At 48.3% G+C, this 20912-nt stretch overlaps 1 protein-coding gene across 1 annotated transcript in view; it reads right to left on the reverse strand.

The window, feature by feature from the left end:
* LOC138492526 (uncharacterized) overlaps window positions 1-20912 on the reverse strand; it is a 625416-nt gene that overhangs the window by 510293 nt on the left and 94211 nt on the right. The window contains exon 2 of the mRNA XM_069619746.1: window positions 11617-11839. Coding sequence (XP_069475847.1) covers window positions 11617-11838 — 222 coding nt within the window. The 5' untranslated portion in view covers window position 11839. The remainder of the gene's footprint in view (window positions 1-11616; window positions 11840-20912) is intronic.

Here is a 20912-nt window from a genome sequence, read left to right on the forward strand (position 1 = left end):
TTCACAATCATCTGTCGGTTAAAGACTTGACTGTACCAAGGATTTTTCAAGACCCCTGTATGACCACATTGATCTCATTCTCGTTTTTCCCCATTCCCCAAGGCCTTCTGGTTATGGTAGTTTCAACAATCGGATAATCGCCCAGAGTTTCCTGAGTGAGCACCCACGTGGTGCCGCACTCCTCTGTTGCTGGTTTTCCCCCTTGGTTTTCCGCCTTTCGCATCAATCGCTCTTCATGCTTTCACAGTTGAATTAGCCGTTTGCTACTTTTCGTTCAACACAGTTCGGTTTCTTATCGACTCTCCCCTCGGCTTACTGGCTGTCATGAATCGCTTGGTTTTCTTTCTCTTTGGAGTCAAGGTTGGTAGCATGGAGACGAGCGTCTCTCCCCCGCTTGGTTATCAGCAGAGGAGGGTCTCGTGTACCGTTGACATCTGCTGCAACACACGCTGGCTATTGTCCGGGGTCTTACGATTCCTTCTGCGGAGGTTTCACAGGCCTTGGCCGGAAAGGGCAAGGCCGCCTCTCTCCTGGTCACCCTCTCGGTACGCGCTGTCTTTCTCCTCTTGAACTGCCATGCTGAGTTAGCTCTCACGAAGTGGGGTCTGCCTTGCCCATATTGTGCTCTTGTGCTCCACCTTCAATCCCTGTGAGGGAAGGGAAAGGGCAGTCAGGGGTGTGAAGTTCTGGTTAATTGCCTGTCCCTGGTGTTGGGACATGTCGGGTAAATGGCGCGAGTGTTAGTCCGTCATCCTTTGTAATATGCTATAAAGTGTTTGCGTTCTAAAAGGGGGCAGTATAGGTAAAGTGTTTGTGTATCCTACGTGGAAGGTTGGGGAAAAGTGGTCAAAGGAAGGGGGATACTGCGTTTCACCCGTCGGTGTCCCACAAAATCCCAGAGGACCACCCATCCAGGTGATCCTCCCCCACTGGTCCACCCCCAGGAACTGCATCCAGTAGCAATGGCTGTGTCATGGCCACCTGGTTGACAGACGCCCAGAGACTAGTCAGGGAGACACCTTCAGGTTTCTCACACCTGGCAGGGGAGTATACCAGGTAGATGCAAATCTATAGGAAGTCCCCAGAAAAGACTGTTTGTCAAATCCAAGAAGGAACATTTGAAAGAAGGGTCTACAAGGCTAAAGAGCTTTGTAGCAACAAGGATTGTTGTGTGCCTGGAAAGACACAAAGAATTGTTAGACCAAGACTCATTGGCAGAGTGTTAAAGAATCCAGGGGTTTATGAACACTTTTTACAATCATCAAATTAAAGACGTTTTCACCTTATAGTTTGATTTATAGTGTGAGGGTCAGGATAGAAAGTTTGGACAGAAGGACGGTTTTGATTTTGACTTCCTGACACAGACAGATCATTAGTTTTTGGTTATAGGTAGAGAGGCCTTTTCCCCAACCCATTTAAGTTAATAAAGGTCCTTAACCAAAAACATGCCAACTTTGTGTCTGGCTTTCATTTCGGACTCCTCACAACCCCCAGAAGCCAAGTACATACAATAACTAAGCCCAAAATCTGTTATTAGAATTGCCAATAACTGCCCATGTATGACTATGGTCACTGATGTCACCAACACAGGCAGCCCCTGCATTTTCCAAGAGGCCCCACACAGTGGTCATGTGTAACCTTACAGTGCCCCTGACCCCACCTGGCCAACTTCAAGACCATTTGGCCTCTGTTTATTGCTCCTGAACAGCTGCCAGGATGACCTTCTCCTCTACCCAGAAGGGGAAGGGATCTGTTTGTTCATTTGATTTTGATTCATTTCATACGCGCACCAAGCAAGCAATTGCATTCGGGCGCAGATGTTAACTATACGTTATATGTTTAGCTGTGGAGGCTTAGGGTCACCATGGTTACTTAGGTTCATTTGAATAGGAATGTTTTTAATTCCTTTCTGAACATTGCCAGTGTAGTGCATGAACGAATGCCAAAAGGCAGCTGATTCCACAGCTTGGGGCCGAACATGGAAAACGTCCTGTCTCCTTTAGAGGTGTATTTTGTCCGAGGGACACATAGCAGGAGTTTGTCTCCTGAACGGAGGTCTCTGGTAGGGTAATACTGGTGGATTCTCGTGTTCAGGTATCTGGGTGCGAGTTTGTGGTAACATTTATAAACCAGACACGCCACCTTGAATTTAATACGGTCCTCCACCATCAGCCAGTGGAATGCTTTCCGAGATGTAGAAACGTGATCTCTTTTGCCCAGGTGGGCAGTTAACCTCGCTGCCGCATTCTGGGCCTTTTTTAGTCTTGACATTTGTTTCATAGGAATCCCCGTCATGAGACTGTTACAATAGTCAAGATGGGCATTTACCAAGGCTCCCACCACCACGGCTGATCTTGGGGTGTTAAAAAAGGAAGAACGTTCCTACGCAAGCGCAGGGCGTAATATACTGCTGTTATTTTTGCCCCAACTTGTGCTTCACTGGCCAAGTTTTCTTGCCAGATGCAACCAAGATTTTTTACTTTCCTAGAGAACAGGATGTTTTCACCTAAGATCTGTGGAGTTATGTGGGTTCCTTCCTCTCTGTTTTTGTTCTCTGATCTGAACAGGATTACCTCTGTTTTGGCTGCATTGAGCTGTAACTGGTTGCACGCCATCCATTTTTTGACATCTTGCATACACCAGTCTATCCTTTCAAATGCCTCCGGCAGATTATCGGTCTCCACATAGATCTGCGTATCGTCGGCATAAGAGTGGAAACGTAGACCGTGTTTCCTGAGGATGTCAAACAGTGGTCGAATATATAGGTTGAAAATCAGAGCTGAAAGCGCTGAGCCTTGGGGGACTCCACATCTCAGTTGTATTAACTCTGAGAGGAAGGCTCCCAGGGCCACCTGTTGAGTTCTGTCTTGTAGGAAGGAATCAAACCAATCCACCACAACTTTAGCTGCTCTGCCTATACTTCCAATCCGTTGGAGTATAATTTTGTGGCCGATTGTGTCGAATGCTGCCGACAGATCGAGCATCAACAGTATTGTGTTGCTTCCTCTGTCCGCAGCTTCTAGTAGGTCATCCTGGACTGCCAGTAAGGCAGTCTCTGTCCCATGATTAGGGCGAAATCCTGATTGGTGTTCGTCCAAGATGTCTCGATTGTCGACGAACTGCTGGAATTGGTTACAAACAATTTTTTCAAGAATTTTAGTAGGCCAGCATAGATTAGCCACAGGACAGTAATTTTTTAGTATCATGGGGTCCAACTTGGGCTTTTTTAATAGCGATTTTACCACCGCTCGCTTAAGTGAGCAAGGAACATAGCCCTCTGATAGGGATTTATTTACAAATATTGTTAAAAAAGGGGTGAGGTTGGCTGCTAAACGAATAGCGGTACATGGTGGTATAGGAAAAGCCAAGTCCTTAGTGGGTTTTAACTTGAGTATTAAAGCTTCTATATCTTCCTTCTCAATAGGTTGGAAGCGAAAGTTCTCCTCGGTTCCCTGGCTTTCTACTACTTCTCCCTCTTCTCCAGATTCTCCCCATTCTTCCGCAGTTATCAATTTAGTGATGCTTTTCCGAATCCCAATGATTTTTTATTCTAAAAAATCATTGAACTTACTTGCCTGTTCCTTAGAGTCGGCAGTCGGTACTGCCATGCATTCTGGTTTCCTGAACCTTGCCACTACATTGAACAGGGCTTTTGCCCGATTACCTGCTAGCTTAATTTCTTCTTGAAGGAAGTTTTTTTGGGCCACAAAAAGGGCATTTTTATAATCTTTTATTCAGGCTCTCGCTTTCACTGCGTCTTCAACTACTTTAGAGGATCTCCAGAGTTTATTCGCCTGGCGAACTTGTTTCCACATAAGGCCCAGTGCTGGGGTATACCAAGATTTGAATGTTTTAACTGTCTTAAGTCTAAGTGGGGCGTATTTATCACAAATTACCCTTAACAGATCTTCCCCCTTACTAAAAAATTATTCACCTGCCGTATTGGTATCCAGGCATGCCAATTGGTCTTCAATTTCCTTCCCTGGAATTTTTTCTAAGTCGGACATCTTCCGGCACCAAATTGGTGGAGTCTCCCGTCCTTTTACCCTCTGATGTCCTATTTCTCTAATAGTCGCTAATTGTAAGTAGTGATCGGACCATAGGAGTGGAATAGTCTCTCCAAATTGAACGACACCCCCTCTTGCTGCGACAAGATCTAGGTAGTTAGTGTCCCTTCTTGTGGGAGGGTTCTCTAGTAATAAGCTCCAGATCATGATTGTCTAAGAGTTGCATCAGCACCGCATGATGTGGATGCAAATTATCATTTTCTAGCCAAATATTCCAATCTCCTATACAAAGTATGTCTTTATATTTTCTCCCCCATAATGTGAGGTGGGCATCTAATAATTCTAGAAAGTTCAGTAGAGGTCCAGGTGGTCTGTAGCCCAGCAGTACTTTCATAGTTTGTGTATGTGACACCGAAATTGAGAAAACCCCGAACTGGGTGTTATCATCCCAGTCTAGTTTCTCCAGGTGCGAAATAGTCATAGCCGACTTGTAAATTATAGCAATTCCCCCTCCTCTCCCATCTTCTCTATTAATTAACTGAATGGTATATTTTTCTGGGACCAATTTATGGAACATGGTCTGGAACCAGGTTTCTGTCAGGCAAAACAGCTCCAAATCTAACTCTTGAATAAGCTCTCCCACATCTACAGCGTGAGCCACTGCTGAGCGTGCATTCAAAGAAGCAATTTTAAATGTAGTATTTCCCTCTTGCCCTGTCCTCTGCCGAACCCTTTCCAGTCCATGCTGGCGAATTTTATCCAGACATCTTAAGTCCAAGTGGCCCTGCCCAGTATTCTAGGCTTTCATCTCTGTACTTGTGTAAGTTACCTTTATTTTTTGGAGCTCCATCCTCTGTAGCTTTGACTTACCCAAAATAGTAATAAGGCCCTGTGGCACCGAAAACCGGAAGCGTATCCCGCCGCTCGCCGCTCTCGGCCGCAAACAGGCCTCAACAGGCTTCGCGCTGACGCGAGCCAGTTAAGGGCTGTGTCTCATCTGAATGACACGAAACGCATGTGACTTGCACTCGGGTTTCTGGGAAGCGTAGTCCGTTTTCAACTACACAGAACTAACGCTCTCCCCCAAGTCACGAGTGCAGGCAAGTAGTGCATTACCCCTCAATGGAATTTAATCATTTACACATTCTCTAATGTAAAAATAAAATACATAGTAAAAACGGCTTCATATAAAAAACGAAGTGAAGTAAAAAAGGCAGCACCTTCTAACTCTTTGGGCTAAAAAGCCACTTCCCACAACTAGTATAGCTAAGAGCCCTCCCACCCGTGGAGAATAATCCCTGGTATCCTTTTTCCACTGAGCCCTTTGTTTACGCAGTTTACAACCCCTGATCAGAAGATATGATAGGGTCCTGTCAACTTTCTGCCTCTCCCAGCCTGGGAAAGCTGTTTGTCTGGGGTGCTGAGGGGTGGCGCCTTCTGACAGTATAAGAAGGTGACTACAACACGGCTCTGGGTATTTACTGAAGAGCCCCCCAAATTCCCCGTGGGGACTCCGTTCCTGATCCGGGGAGGTGTGGTGAAGGAAACCACATCAGCAAAGAGTGGGCCAACCAGGGACTCAGTTAGAAATCAAACACAACACAGTCTCCCTTATTCAGCCAGTAGCTGTGGGAGACAGTCAGAAGTCTCTCCTCAGGACACCCACTGTGCCCAATAGGCCAGGCCTGCAAGAAGACACACTCCTACAAAGGGAAGGGGCTAGGAGGAAGAGAGAATGGCGGTAAATGTGTGACCAGCTGTGTAAAGAAATAGGTGCCTTGGAACAGAAGATACAGAGCACAAAGCTAGCGTATGGCAACCTGCTGGTGGAGGCCAAGGGGAAGTGGGCGGACCTTATGGAATTAGGACTCAGTGAAGTTGTGTGTAAATGTTTCTGAAGCAAATATTTTATGGAAAAGGTGATAAGGCCGTTTCAATATTGGTGGTGAGGCAGAGGTCGCAGAGAGCAGAAAGGTGTGTGGCGGAGATTGAACACTCGGGAGTACCAACTTTACACGGACGCAGATGAGATATTGCGGGGCTTTGCAGGCTTTTATGAGAATCTTTATGGGAAGGAGTCTGACTTCAAAGAGGGAAGTATTGATATGTATCTGAAGACTATAGGGCTCTTGCAGCTAAATTCAGAGGAGATGAAAGCTTTAGATGCCCTTTTTAATAAGGAGGACATTTTGAAGGTTATATCGCGAATGTCCTCTGGGAAGGCCCCTGCTGATGACGGATTCACTGTGGGGTTTTACAATAGGTTTGCAGCCTTGATTCCCCATTTCTCATAAAACTGTTTAATTTCATTTTGGATAATCTGTAATTGCAGTAATCCAAAGGCGGACAAGGATCCTACAAAATGCACGTCGTGATGACCAATCTCATTGCTCAATTTGGACGCCAAACTCTTTGTAAAATGGATAGCGTTCAGATTCGAACGGGTCCTGCCTAAACGGGTACACCAGGACCAGGTAGGGTTCATTCCCGGGCAGCAGATGGAAGATGCAATGCGCAAGACACTGAATCTCATGGATTTGTGTAGATTTCAAGGAAGAAACCTGGTGCTCCTAGACCTGGATGCTGAGAAAGCATTTGATAGGGTGAGGTGGAACCTTATGTATGCTATTCTGACGAAATCCGGGTCTTGATTACTGTGGGGGATTAGTGCCATTTATTCAAACCCGATGGCGAGTGGCAGCAAATGGGAAATTATGGTTCTCCTTACATAGGGTGTGTCCATTGTCACTGATGTTCTTTGCTCTCACAACGGAACTATGCTCATCCACCTGCGAGACCCATAAGTTTCAGCACCGGCAGTGTTTGACGTAATTAAGGAATATGGGGTATTGGCTGGATATAAAGTTAACAAATCAAAGTCAGTTCTCTTTCTATTTGGTGATGAGGAGGGGAGAGACGTGGAAGCTTTGAAGCATTCGGGACTACAGATTTGCATGGGGGGTGAAGGTGACTAGAACATTTGTAAAGTTAATTGATGCGAATTCCACCCCTTTATTGAAGGCTGTATATGGGTAAATGGATCACTGGGGGAAACTGACTGTTTCCTGGATGGGACAATTGAATGCTTTGAAGATGACTGTTCTCCGTGTTCTTTACCCATTTCAAATGCTGCCGACAAGGGTACCCGAGGAAACGTTGAGGGAAGCGAAGGCTAAGATATTGCAGTTTCTATGGCAGGGTAGGAAGCAAAGGGTGGCCTATGGTATGCTCATCTTCCCGAAAGAAAAGAAGGGTAGCAGGGGGGCGAATGGGGGTTGGTTTTCCAGACTTGGCCACATACTATAGGGCGGCACAGTTGAGGGCATTGGGCTGTACAAAAGCAATGGGTATACCTGGAAAATATGTTTACAACCGGTCCCTGTGGGAGAATGGTTGTGAGTCCCCAGTGGTAAACTCTCCCAGAAGGGTTAGGGAGCATGAGGTTTTGGAGACATGTTGGGGTATATGGAGACAGAATCCAGGAATGCGAGGTGGGTCACAACATGACTGTCTCCATTGAGTCATCTTTGGGCCCCCAGTGAGGGACGAGCGACGGGATGCATTGAGGTTTCAAGCTTGGGTTGAGGCTGGGCTGAAACGGGTGGGACAGCTCTGGGTTAAGGAAAGGTTTATCTCCATGTAGGAGCTGGAAGGCGCATTGGGTATAGGCAAGCTCTCAGTGTTTTTATATCTGCAGCTTAAAAAGGTGTGTTGATGGCGGAAAAGCAGAGAAATAAAATACAGCAAAGTTTAACACCGGTAGAAAAAGTTCTGGACACATGCTGAGGGAATAGGGGGTTTATTTTGAAACTCTATGGAGCGTTATTGACGGTTAAGGGTGGCAGCGCTGACCACGTTAGACACAAATGAGAGCAAGACTTTGTTAGGGATGTTGATACAGATATGTGGGGGGCAATGTTTAATGAAGTGTTGAAGACATGGGTAGCTTGCCAGTACAAGATGCATGGGATAAAGTTATTGCATATGAGCCAGGGGGTTGTCAAGAATGTTGCCCGCTGTGGATCCCATGTGTTGGCGAGGCTGTGGGAAAAGAACCACTTACTGGCATATGTGGTGGTCCTGTAGTACGGAACAGGCCTTCTGGAAAGAAGTGTTGGGTCAAGGGGTAGAAGGATTTGAGCAGCAATTGGATGCCATACGGCTACTCTTTGGGTTGGAAGACGAGAGATCCTGGAGGTCGCTCCCGCATTTGGCTCATTTTTTACTTATGGCTGCAAGGGTGTTCATAGTCATTGGATGGATAAGGAGAATGTTGCCATTGGAGAGGGAATACGTTTCCAAGGCCAGGGAGTTATTTCTGATGGAAAATATCACAGCTACACTACATGATGTTCACTCATCAAGAGAAGGAGAGTGGTTGAGATTTGTATGCAAGTATAGAGCAAGGGTCCAAGTAGGGTAAGTGCTCAAAGAGGATCGCCATGATCGGGACAAGGGATTGGTGAGGCAGGCCACCCCCTTCCAAGGAAAAAGTGCAGTCAGGACGGCGGGCCTGGCTGTTGGGGTGATGGATGTTTGAAGGTTTCCAATCATGATATGAGTAGGGGGCGGGGGTCGCTGACTGTTTTCTTACTGTATGCGTGGGCACCGGCATGAAGGGGGCAGGAGTTGGTAGGGTACAGTGTTTGTTTTTTATTTTAAGGTTTAGGAGAATGTATTTTGATGTACTGTACATTTCAAAAGGGATAAATAAAAAATGTACACAAAAAGAAATGTCACTTTCAATCAACCACAAAACCATGCAAGAGAAAGGCCCAGCTTGACATCAGTGCAGAATGTCATTCTGCAGACCCACCTGGCCTCTCGGATTATCGCAACACGCACTCGTCCCATGCCAACACTTAGAGTTGCAAGTGCTTCTCAGCTCCGACCACAAGCATGCAAACCTTGCTCTACCCACTCGTCTTGCTTCCACCCCAGTGTATAGAGCATTCTTAAATGCTGGAAAAAAAGAAAACCTATGTTACAGCACGACTTCAAAGTAGACTGACACCCCCAGTTACAGGTGCAGCTATTTCTTCATTCTCTCTGCACTCCATTCATTATTAATACACAATAAACAAATACAATCCATGCTCAAAGGTCATTCTTCATGAGTCCTTCGAAAAAGACTGAAGGCAGACTTCCCAAACATCGGCATTCTGAGTTCACAATGGTAATGACCTAAAGGTTGTCTCCTGAAAGTTATCCATTCCAAATGTTGAAACAATACCCCCCCCCTCTACCTTTACAAACCTTGCAGATTATATTTTATTTGGTTACACCATGATGGTGGTGGACACCTCCCTACAGTCAGCTTTCTATTCAACCTTCCCTCCTATCTGCTTAACAACCCAGGTCTGTACTGCGGCCCCCCTCCCCTCTTCCAGTACACACCCTGTACTCCTTATCTCCCTCAACTCTACTTACTAGAATTTTTCATTTCAGGCTCCACCGTCCTGCAGCCTGGCCACAGAACGTCCCGACTCCTGCTTCACGGCCAGGCCTAGCCAAAACCTTTAGGAAAGGGTGACTTTTGCTTCTGGAAAGAACCGGGATGGCCAATCACTGGGTATGGGGGACCTTCAGTAGTTTTATTTGTACTGGATACTGCTCAATAGTGGGGAAACTTTCTTCTTATTCAAAATACCAGCTGGGTCAGTCACCATACGTTCATTAAAATATTATGAAATGTCAATTAAATAATTTCTATATCATTTATAGAAATTATTTTTAACTTTTCTGGTAAAAATCATTGCCAGAGCAGCTTACCTGCAAATCCACGAACATTTAGAAATCAACGACCTCCTCGGCCTCAGGCAATCCGGCTTCAGGCCGAGTCACGGCACGGAACCAGCCCTTATCGATTTAAAGACACAAATAGAGATCAAAGACAAGGTAAACTAGCTCTCCCCCTACTTCTCCATCTGACGGCAGCGTTGGACTTAGACCACAAAATCCTCTGTGCTCATCTCAGGACCTCAGCACACTTCTCTCACAAAGCCACAACATGGATCCAATCCTTTTTAGACAATAGAATGATGAGAGTATTCTCTCAAACAGCATCAGCTAACCCTGAACCAGTCACATGCGGCATCCCAAAGGGCTCCTGCGTGTCCCCCACCCATTATAATGTATTCATCAAGCCTCTGTTCGACGACCTTGACTATCTGGGTGTCACCTACACTAATTATGCAGATGACACTCAGATCCTCATACCCGTCACTGGCGACACTGACACCAAACGGCTCAATGAGATCTACAGTATCATCCAAGCCTGGATGGCAAAACACAGACTCTGTCTCAATGACGAGAAGACAGAGCTCCTCCTCCTAGGCTCGAATCTCAAACTCAACAGACTCAGCAAGCAGTATGACACCTTCACCATCGACGGCAATTCCATCAAGGTCTCCAAAGAGGTGAAAACTCTTTGCATATACATTGACTCCTTGCTAAACCTAACAAGACAGGTCAATGCCATAGCCTCATCCACTGCCTACACGTGAAAGTTAATTACAGCCAGCAGACCATTTCTCACTACACCTAACTGCACTACGATAGCCAGAGTGCTAGTACTCTCCAAGTTAGATTACTGTAATTTACTCTATCTTAGAACTAATCAACACAACTTGAACAAAATGCAAGTCCTACAAAATAACGCCATAAGGGCAGCCCTAAACATTCCTAGATCCCACCACATTTCAGAGGTGAGACGGAACCTCAACTGGCTTTCAATCAAGCAAAGGATAGCCCACAAAACTACCTCCTTGACACACACACACATGCCTGGCCAATCTAGCTCTTCCATACTTGACAAACAACATCACACAGAATACATCAGACCAAACTATGAGATCAGCCCAGGCACACTCCCTCAAAATCCCAAACTTCAAATGGCAAAAGGCAGGAGGGAATAGTTTGCCAGTACTTGCAGCCAAGTTATGGAATTCACTACCCCTCCCACTAAGATCCGAACCAGCCTTCCACCCTTTCAAATGAAATGCCAAAATCTTGCTTTCAATGCAGGAACATTAGCTTATCTTGTATCCAGCCTGTAATCTGCAAACTACTGGAATACTTCACCTCACCCATACTGTGTAAAGCCTGATATTTTGTTTAAATGCAGCATTCCATAGCTCTGCACACTGTATACCTATGTAAAAATTGTAACTATAAGATTGCTGTAACCTATGTTTTCACACACATTGCAACGTGTTAACTCTCTGTAAAATCTTGTAACTGCTGTATATATCAGTATATCCTGTAATTTATGTAACCTGTATATATCAGTCCCTTCTGTAACTATATTATAAGAAACGCACCCAGATGCCTCTAGGCTGGGAGCGCAATACAAATAAACAAAATACAAATACACATTTATCTATGCCTCTCTTGACGCGTCAGGGTTTACTTTTGTATCTTTCTAGTTTAGTGACTTGCACAACACACTCTGAAATGGAGGGAACAGAAAAGTAATGTGGTTCAGCAAAAGATCTGGAAAGAGGCAAGCAGTGATTAGAAGGATCCGGAAAAGTACCACAAAATGCATTTCCTCAGAATTCATCGCCAACAGAGCCACCTTTTGGTGGAGGATGAGGGTGCGATTTACCTCTATAAAGGATGCAATGCTGGCCTTCTCAAGCTCACGCTGCTTTCTTTTGCGGATAACCCGCTCGTACAACCTCGGAGTCTGGTCCATAGACTTGTATAGGTCTCTGAGGGCTTGTTCAGTGTAAGCTACAGACTGTTCCTCAAACTCTTCTGTCGAGATGAGTTGGCAAAACGACATTGTGAGCGGGCACTCCTTGTCAAACTCCTCCAGGGTCTCCATCCTACACCAAAAGGACAGAACAAACAGGGGTAGAAAGTCAATAATTCATCAACAGCATTATTTTGGGTGTCTGCTAGCCAAACCAAAGGATATGGGTCATGGAACCTTAGTTTGATATTTTCATAAAGAAATAATACATGTATGCCAGAGGTTTAGGGGATAGCACCCATCTCTCCATCAGCACTCGGACGCCAAGAACGAAAGTCTGCATTCCAGTCTGACCAGTTGTTAAGATGGATTTCTAGAATCTGGCCTGGTGGATGGATTTTAGGAGGCCGCCCTAGTTATAGTGAACAGGGACCTCTGAAAGGTTAGCCAAAACCCAATCAAGGTACATGGATGAGCAGTCAATGCTTATTCTCAGGAGAGTGCGAGTGGGATCAGGGGCCCTCAATGAGTCCCCCCCTAATATGGCACACAGTACGTCAATTTAGACAATCTTGTATAAATATACCGTTATTTATTATGGGCCTTCTGAACACACTGAAAAATGAATCCAAGAGGTAGCATTATCACGCAAAACTATGATACAAATGTATACATTCACATTAATATATCTCAAATAACTTTCAGCAGAGCAGGCAAGTACTTCAGATGCAGTCAATGATGGAACCAGATCCCAAGACAATAAATCAATCTTAAGAAGTCCAAACCCTAAGATAAATGGGGCCTTGTGCCCAAAAGTCACAGGAGCCACAATGCTGTTCACCAGAATGGCACCTCTGCATGTAGGTTTCACTAGGCTTGTGTTGGTGATAGTTTAAATGTTTGACTATTTTACTAAAGGCAAGTAAACGTTTTCTTGTATTCCAGACCCACGACTAACCCAGGTACAGGATATCCGACCCAGGTTCGACGACCATAAGGTGAGTTGAATGGAATAAGGAAACAAAGGGAATTGTTCCCAATGTTATCCTATGTAGGACAGGGGGGACAGATGCACTGTAGTTACTTACCCCCCTGACTCAGCTTTTCCCAGATGTCACTGTGGATCATCTGGGGGTTACTGGGGGCATGTTCGTTTGCCATTAGTTCCGGTGAAAGGTGCCCAGGAGTTGCAGATTCAAGGATTCCTCCAGTTGGGTGCAGCTGCAGGATGCAACCTCTGTCGATGAAAAGAATACAATTAACACTGATGCAGACCTCATCACGACATGTCACAGGTTGGAGAGAGGCGAGTTCCAGCGAATGTCTCCGCACACAAGCGTTTCCTAGTCGCGGTCACAGAAGCTGCTACAGGACAGGATTCCTTAATGCTGGGACGCTGAAATTCAGGGAAATGGTGACTTGTGGCACGAGCTGGTGACCATCGAAGTTCCGGGCTTAAACGTGGAAACGTCGACGCTTCTGGTGACATAACCTACAAGAGAGCTGGTCAGCCCAGTGGGCAGTTCAGGCACACTTCCGAAGGGTCAGAAGGCAGGATCCTCGGGAAGTCGGCAAGACTACTTGGTCCCACTAGCCCCAGAGCTGGTGCCCCGCTCAGGGTCTTCAGAGATCAGGAAGTCAAACAGTGCTTCACAAGGCCAGACAAAAGAAGGGATGCTGGGCCACTTCACGAGTCTTCTTCAGCTTCAGCAGGCTGCTCTTCTTCAAGGGATTCTTGGCTCCAATGATTATCATAGGAAATGGCAGCAGAGATCCTCCTGTTATCCAAAATTCTATCTGGGAGCAAGTCCAAGCCCACCAATGGTAAGGATCTGCACCATTCAAACACCCAGTAATTGTCCAATCAAGGACAACTACTGGTTTCACATTTGCCTCACACCTCTGGCACTGTGGAGGTGGACTTGTACTAGACAGTCCCACCCTGTTCCTGGGACACACACACACACACACACACACAAAGGCATCACTATCCTGCGAAAGGAGCAGCTTTCCCGGGCAAGTGCATGACCACATAAGGTAAACGCGAATGTGCACACTAAATGCAAGAATAGTAAAAATATATCTGCTGCCACCAGCTTGTCTTTAGGCATGTATAAAAGTAAGCACAAAACCCTAGTGTAAAAAGCTAGGGTGATACAAAAGTATCCCAATTGCACTGCACTGCTAGGTGCTATGTTAAAAAGTACAAGAATTCAAAAGGGTAACAGTTTCCCAGTACCGATAGTCTAAAGGACTGATCAGATTCCCCATTTCATCAGTGCTTCCGAGGCAGCACAATCCTCGTGGTTAAGCGGCCCTCATGTCTTTGGGCCTTTGCTGATTTCTCCCTTTTTCATCCGTGATTGGGTTCCATTTCTCGGTGCACCTTCACACAGACACAGACACACACACACACACACACACACACACACACACACTTTAGAGGCTAGGGGACTCCCTCTCGTACTCGGGACACCTTTTGGCCCATTTCATTAGTGCTTCTGAGGCAACACCATCCTCGTGGGTAAGCAGTCAGCATTTCTTTGAGCCTTTGTCGATTTCTCCTTTTTTCACCTGTAATTGGGTTCCTGGGTTCCATTTCTCAGTGCACCATGCACCTTCCCCCAGACGCGCCCTCCCCTCTCCTCTTACCTGCCCTCAAAGCCTGGAATTGGTGCATGCACGGCAAATGTGACCGGATCCTCTACATGTCAGTATGTCTTTCTGGGCAGCCAGTTAAGGTCCAAGGCAAAAGGCACTGCCCTCGGGCACCTTCCATCGCCGGTTCGCCCTTTGCGCACCAGCCATGCCTCTGGGGCTTTCTGCAGCAACTTCCAGGTAGGAGAAGACGGTTTGGTTGTGCAGCCAGTTGTGTATCTGTATTTGGGCTTTCCTAACACTTTCCTTCATCTACTTGATATGCAGTTTCACCACAACTTTCACTCTTGATGCGCTTTATTTGACTGTGCTGAATTTAGCTTCCTCTCTGAAATTAGCCAGTGTTTTTTTTTCCAATTTATTTTTATTCAATTTTCAAAACCAAACAAAACACACATTTCAACTGTTTCAATATACAAAAAATATCATTGTACCATTTAGTTTACATTAGAACTCCCCAAATCACCCCCCCCCTTAAACTAGAGCCAAATCTCCCATGTCTTCTACTGGAGCGTTATCGGATAGTACAGTACTTAAACGGTCATTGCCCGAATCTTCTGTTTCGTTGTTACCCTGGCAGGGATTAGCCATAGAGGTCACCAGTTGCCGCCAGGCCAGCAGGGGCCCCACTTCCTCCTCGCCCCCCCTGGTAACCGCTTCAAACCAGACAACAGATTCAGCTTCCGCCCATTTCAGGAGGTCTGCCCACCATAGCTCCACCCTGGGTCGATGGGCCGCCTTCCAGCCCATTGCAATCCTGCGCTTGGCCAGAACATAAGCCAGGTCCTTCATCTTGCTTATGTGTTTGGAGTGCCTGGGTCTAGGAAAAAGCCCTAGCATGCATGACCAAGCCGATTCCACATCCAGCACCACTCCCCCGCCAGCCAGCTTCGTTTTGACCTCATACCAAAACTTGAGCACTTCCGGGCAAGCCCAGGACATATGTAGCAGCCCTGCATCTACCTCCCCACACCTGGGGCATTGCTGCGTGGCTAGTCCCCCAAACCTTGCAATCTTCCCAGGGGTCAGGTAGGCCCTGTGAGTAACGTACAGCTGAAGTTGTTGGAATCTAGCATTTCGAGACACCTTTTTATGGTATCTCTGTGCCCACTCCCATTGCCCATCCGTCATAGGTCCTCCCACCTCCTCTTCCCAATCCTGTCTTAGTTGGAGCAACTCTTTCCCCGCCCTCACCCGTAGGAGTTCATATATCCTCGAGATTTTGTGCCCGCCCTCTGACACATCATACATGGTTTCCAGGGAGGCCTCGGGGTCCTCCGCTAGCACTGTCTCGGGGCATCTTTCTCTAGTCTTTTTAACAAGCCTAGCGTAAATTATATATTGGCCTTCATGCACCCCTGTCTCTTCCTGCAACCTCTGGAAGTCCAGTGCCTCGCCATCCTGCCATATGTCTCCGAGGGTGGCCAGGCCTACCTGCTCCCAGTATCTTCGGACTGATTCGAATAGCTGAGAGTCGTTCCCGCACAGAGCCACCAGCGGGGCCTGCCGGGAGTACGGCTCCTGATCTCCCATCATCCTCCAAGTCCTTTGCCAGATCTCCCAGCCCAGCCTCAACAGCCGCCCCCTGCCCACCATTTTATCCCTACGCAACCACACCACCTCCTGCAGGAAGTATGGGGCTGAATCTCCATGCAGAAGCCGCACCTCCGCCGAGTCTTCCGCTGAAAGCCACCTAGCCACATACAGCAGCTGCCCCGCCAGGTAGTAGAGCTCAAAATTTGGCAGGCCTATGCCCCCCTTGTCATACGGGTTCTGGAGCTTCCACAGGGCCACCCTGTTCCTGGAGTTTCCCCATAGAAAACCCCTGCACATGCTATGTAGTTTTACGAATAGGCTTCTTGGTATCAAAAACGGGACGTTCACAAAAAAGTGCAAAAGTATAGGCAAGACCACCATCTTAAGCAAGGCCGCTCTCCCCATCATGGTCAGGGGCAATCTGGCCCAAAACACCATGCTATTCTTAATCCCTTCTAACGCTCTTTCCGTATTATGTTTGTGTTCTGCCTCTATGTTTGTGTTCTGCCTCTATTTTGTGGTAGATATTTAATCCCAGATACCTGAATGTCTCCGACTGCCATGGAATCGGTAGGATAGGCAACCTCTGCGACGGGACACTCCTGTATCTGCCCAGAGGAAAGAGACTGGACTTTCTGAGATTCACCGATATACCAGAAAGAGCGGCATATCGTTCCATTACCTCTAACACGTACTGCAGATTTTCTTCCGGATAACGCAAGTAAAGAAGCATGTCATCCGCATATAGTGATATCAGGTGCCTACCGCTACCCGTACTTATGCCCACCTCCCCGTATTGATGACGCAGGCATATTGCCAACGGCTCTAATGTTAGTATATATAGCATGGGCGACCAGGGGCACCCCTGTCTGGTCCCTCTACTAAGTTGCCAGGTGTCTGCGATTGTGGACCCTGTTTTGACTCTCGCCAGCGGGGCGCTGTAGAGCAGCTGGACCCACCTGAGGTATCCAGGTCCCATTCCATATCCCTTCAGAACCGCTTTCAACCAGGGCCATCTTACCGAGTCAAAAGCATTAACCGCGTCTAGTGACACTATGGCTAGCTCGCCCGAATCCCCTTCAGTTTGGTCAATAATATGGTGTAGCCTCCTGTGGTTATCTGTAATGTTTCTGCCCGGGATGTAACCTGTCTGGTCTGGGTGTATCAGCTTCCCAATCACCCTTTTCAACCTGTTGGCCAGCACCGCAGTGAGTATTTTGCTGTCCTGGTTGAGCATGGACAATGGTCTATAAGACCCGCACTCCTCGGCCGGCTTACCTGGTTTCAAGAGTGGGATGATCACAGCCTCGCGGAGGGACAACGGGAGTTCCCCCTGCTCGTAGGCCTCGTTGAAAGTGGCAAGCAGTGGTTGGATTAGCTCCTGCTTATATGTTTTGTAGAACTCACTAGGCAATCCGTCTGAACCAGGTGCCTTGCATGTGGGCACATTCTGGATCACCACCTCCAGCTCATCTGAGGTGACAGGTGCGTCTAATTCTGCGCGTTCTAGGTCATCTAGGGTGGGCAACTCTATGTCCTCCAGTGTGTCAAGTATGACTTGACACATATCCTCCCCTGTGTCCTTGTACAGGTGTCTATAAAACGTATGGAACTGCTTGTTTACCTCCTCTTGGGTGTTGCACATGCAACCTCCCTCATCCTTGACCTCACTGATCACCGAGCGGGAGGTCTCACTCTTATACAGCCAGGCTAGCAATCTGCCCGGCTTGTCACCTCCTGCATATATCCTCTCCGTATATTTCCTGTGATTAAGTCTGCACAGCCTGTCCCAGAGTTCACTGCAGGTAGCCTGTAATTCTTTTATCCTAGTTCTGCTGTCGTGGGCGGTGTTTTCACAACGCGTGAGCTCCTCCAGCTCCCTTTCCGCTACTTGGAGTTCCCTTTCTATACCCCCCTGGAGCCCTTTAGCCTTAGAAATGGCCACCCCGCGCACCACCACTTTGAACGCTTCCCACAGAGTGCCCACAGAACGTACACTACCCGTGTTTATATCAAAATATTCTTCGATGGCATCCCGTAGGCCCTCCCGGAACCCCTCGTCCTGCAGCGCCTCGGTCCTGAGCCTCCATGTTGGGATCCGCGGTCTTGGGGGTTGGTGTCTCCACTCCACTACCAAGGGTGAGTGGTCAGATAATACTATATTCCGCTCCCACTATGTCTCCCACTATCTCGGCCGTTACAAATATATAATCTAGCCTGGTGTGCAAATTATGTGGCGCTGCGTAGTGTGAATATTGCCTATCCTCTGGGTGCAACCTCCTCCATACATCCTCTAGGCTTAGGTCTTTCAATAATGTTCCCAGCGCTCTGGCCGCCGGCGCCGTTTTTCCTGCCCTGTCCATTGATCTGTCCATCCTGGGATTCAGAGTGCAATTAAAGTCCCCCCCCCCACACTACCGTACTCCCTGCCAGGGGCCCTAGTTTACTGTAAAGAGTCCTAAAGTAAGCTGCCGTGTCGTTATTAGGGGCATACACGTTTACAATGTGCGCTTCCCTGTTTTCCAAGAGGCCCGTTACCACCACCATCCTACCCTCCGGGTCTTCAGTGGAGCCAAGCACCTGGAACGGCACATGCGGCGCCACCCACGTGATGACCCCTCTAGCATACGCCGAATACGCAGCCCCTACCACAGTGCCCTTCCATTTCTTCTTAACCACCTCCTGCTTCTCCCTAGTAAGGTGTGTCTCCTGCAGCAGGGCTATATCTATGCGCATTCTCTTTAAATACAGCATCACTTTATTTCGTTTCAGGTAGCTGTTGAGGCCCCGTACATTCCAGGTCACAACTTTGAGATTACCCGAAGCCATCTGTTCGGGCTGTTCCCATCCTAAACTTTCTCCCGATGCTCCCATTACTAATTAGTTTTCCGGCTCTTTCCCGACAAATTACAAACAGAATCCCCCTTCCCCATCCCCCAAATCCACCCCACAGCACACAACTCCCTCCCTCCCCCCTCCCTACCAACACCCAATAGTTGCCCAGCTCCATCCCTGGATCTCAGGCCTACCCACTTCTGGACCTGTCCCGTATCCGAGAACAAGGACCCCGTAGGGCATCACCAATCTAACGGTGACCTAACTAAATGAACTACTATTGGGGTCAGAGGGCGCTTCCCAGGAGCTCTGTCATCTATGTTAGGAGAGGCGCGTCCAACGGGACCCGCCGGCAGATGCCATGGATTCCCTCCCACAAGCACAATATCATTCTATATTCCAGTCCCAGTGTCAGAACTATGGCACTTAGGGTGCTCTTGTGACGTGCTACTTATCTCCGGCCGCTTCCGTCTGGGCATCCGGTTCTTGGAGGTTGGCCCTGCAAATCCAGCCAATCCATCGCCTCAGTAGGAGTCTCGAAGAAAAGGGATTTGTTCTTGTAAAACACCTTCAACCTGGCGGGATAGAGCAACATGTAGCGGTGGCCTGCTTCTCTGAGCCTCCTCTTTACCGCTCCGAAGTTCATTCGATTCCGCTACACTAGGAGCGTGTAGTCCGGGTACGCCGTTAATTTCGCTGACCCCCTTTCTATCGTTCCTCCTTTCCGGAAAAATTCAAGAATCTTCTCGCGGTCACGATAATTCAAGATCTTCGGGGATTGTGCCCGGTGGGTCCCCCGCCGCCGCAGGGGTCTCTTTACTCTTGCCCCCCTCCGCGCTCGGGGGCGACTTGGTGTAGGCCTCCATCGTGGGCTGCTTGATCCGGGGTCTCGCCACTTGGACATCCTGTCGCGTCAGTTGGACACGGTCTCACCGTGCTGCTCCTCACTCCACTGTTCGCGTGGTCGCTGACCACCCTCTGCTGTTCAAGCCTGCGCTCGCCTGCAGCATACGCCCCGAGTGGGCTGTGTCCTCCCACGTGCTCGCGCACCCCTGGCGTTAAGTTACTGGGCTCTGCCGTGCATGATCTATGAACAGCACTCCACGGTGCCTTGGTGCTTCAAGTTCACAATCCCAAAGTCATGCGTTTTGTGGGGTAGTCTACACTGTGGGGCCCCCGTGGGTGCAAGGGGCTTGCAAAGGTCCAAATCAGCCCGTTCAAGAAGCTCGTGCCACCCCCTCCACGTGCGGGCACAGTGCCAGCAATCCAGTGCACACTTAACTTGGGCCCTTTCTCAGCACAGCCTCCACTGCTCCCAATGTCTTCAGGGGGGGGGCCCAGCGCATCCTCCGGTGCTCATATGAGCCCTCCTATCAGACGATCTAGTTCAAAGGCCCACGGGGGCACACGGAAGATCCGCAGCCCTCCGTCAGCAGTTCTCACAGAGTTTTGTTTCTCCTCGAACGGACACACTGTGTCAGGCGACTCGCAGCAACAGCCGCCCTCGCGAGTGCGCAGGATCCACAGCGACCTTGTTGCCAGCGAGGACCGCGTTGGCTTTCTCCCTCACGTGGCAACAATGTATCTGCTTGGGCTTATAGCAGGTCGCCCAGCGGGATCTCAGCTGCCCACAGCCCGCGAGTCAGTCTTGTCCGCGGCCCCCACAGTGCTCACTCCCAGCACTCCTGCTCCGCTCCTCGATCTGTCCTCGGGCGGCGAACGTAAAGTTCGTTACGGGGGTCTCACAGGTCCTAAGCCAAAGACCGCAGCGGCTCCCTCGCGGCTCCAGTCTTCTTCTTTGTGCCATTTTGTCTGTGTCTTCGGTCCGGGACCCACTGCAACACGGTGAGGGTAACTCGAGCTCCGAGCATTCCCCACGCGCCAAACTTTCAGCGAATGTCGCCTCAATGTTCGTACACGTGTGTGTAATTTTGCAGCGCCGGCTGGTCACTGCACGCGCTCCATCTCCTCAGGATCAATACAGGATCTACGGAGCTCTGCGAAGGCACAGCCTCCTACGTGGCCATCCAAGCCACGCCCCTTAGCCACTGTGTTAATCTTAGCTGCTTTGAGTTTAACTTGCATGTTATGTTAAAGGATATTTGTACCACGCACTATCACCACTGGAGTGGTCCCCTGGCGGCTCAGAAAAAGGGAAGTGTGTAGGGGGGTAAGTT

This window comes from Ambystoma mexicanum, chromosome 10, assembly GCF_040938575.1.
Source record: "Ambystoma mexicanum isolate Mex_15411 chromosome 10, UKY_AmexF1_1, whole genome shotgun sequence".
Lineage (NCBI taxonomy): Eukaryota > Metazoa > Chordata > Amphibia > Caudata > Ambystomatidae > Ambystoma > Ambystoma mexicanum.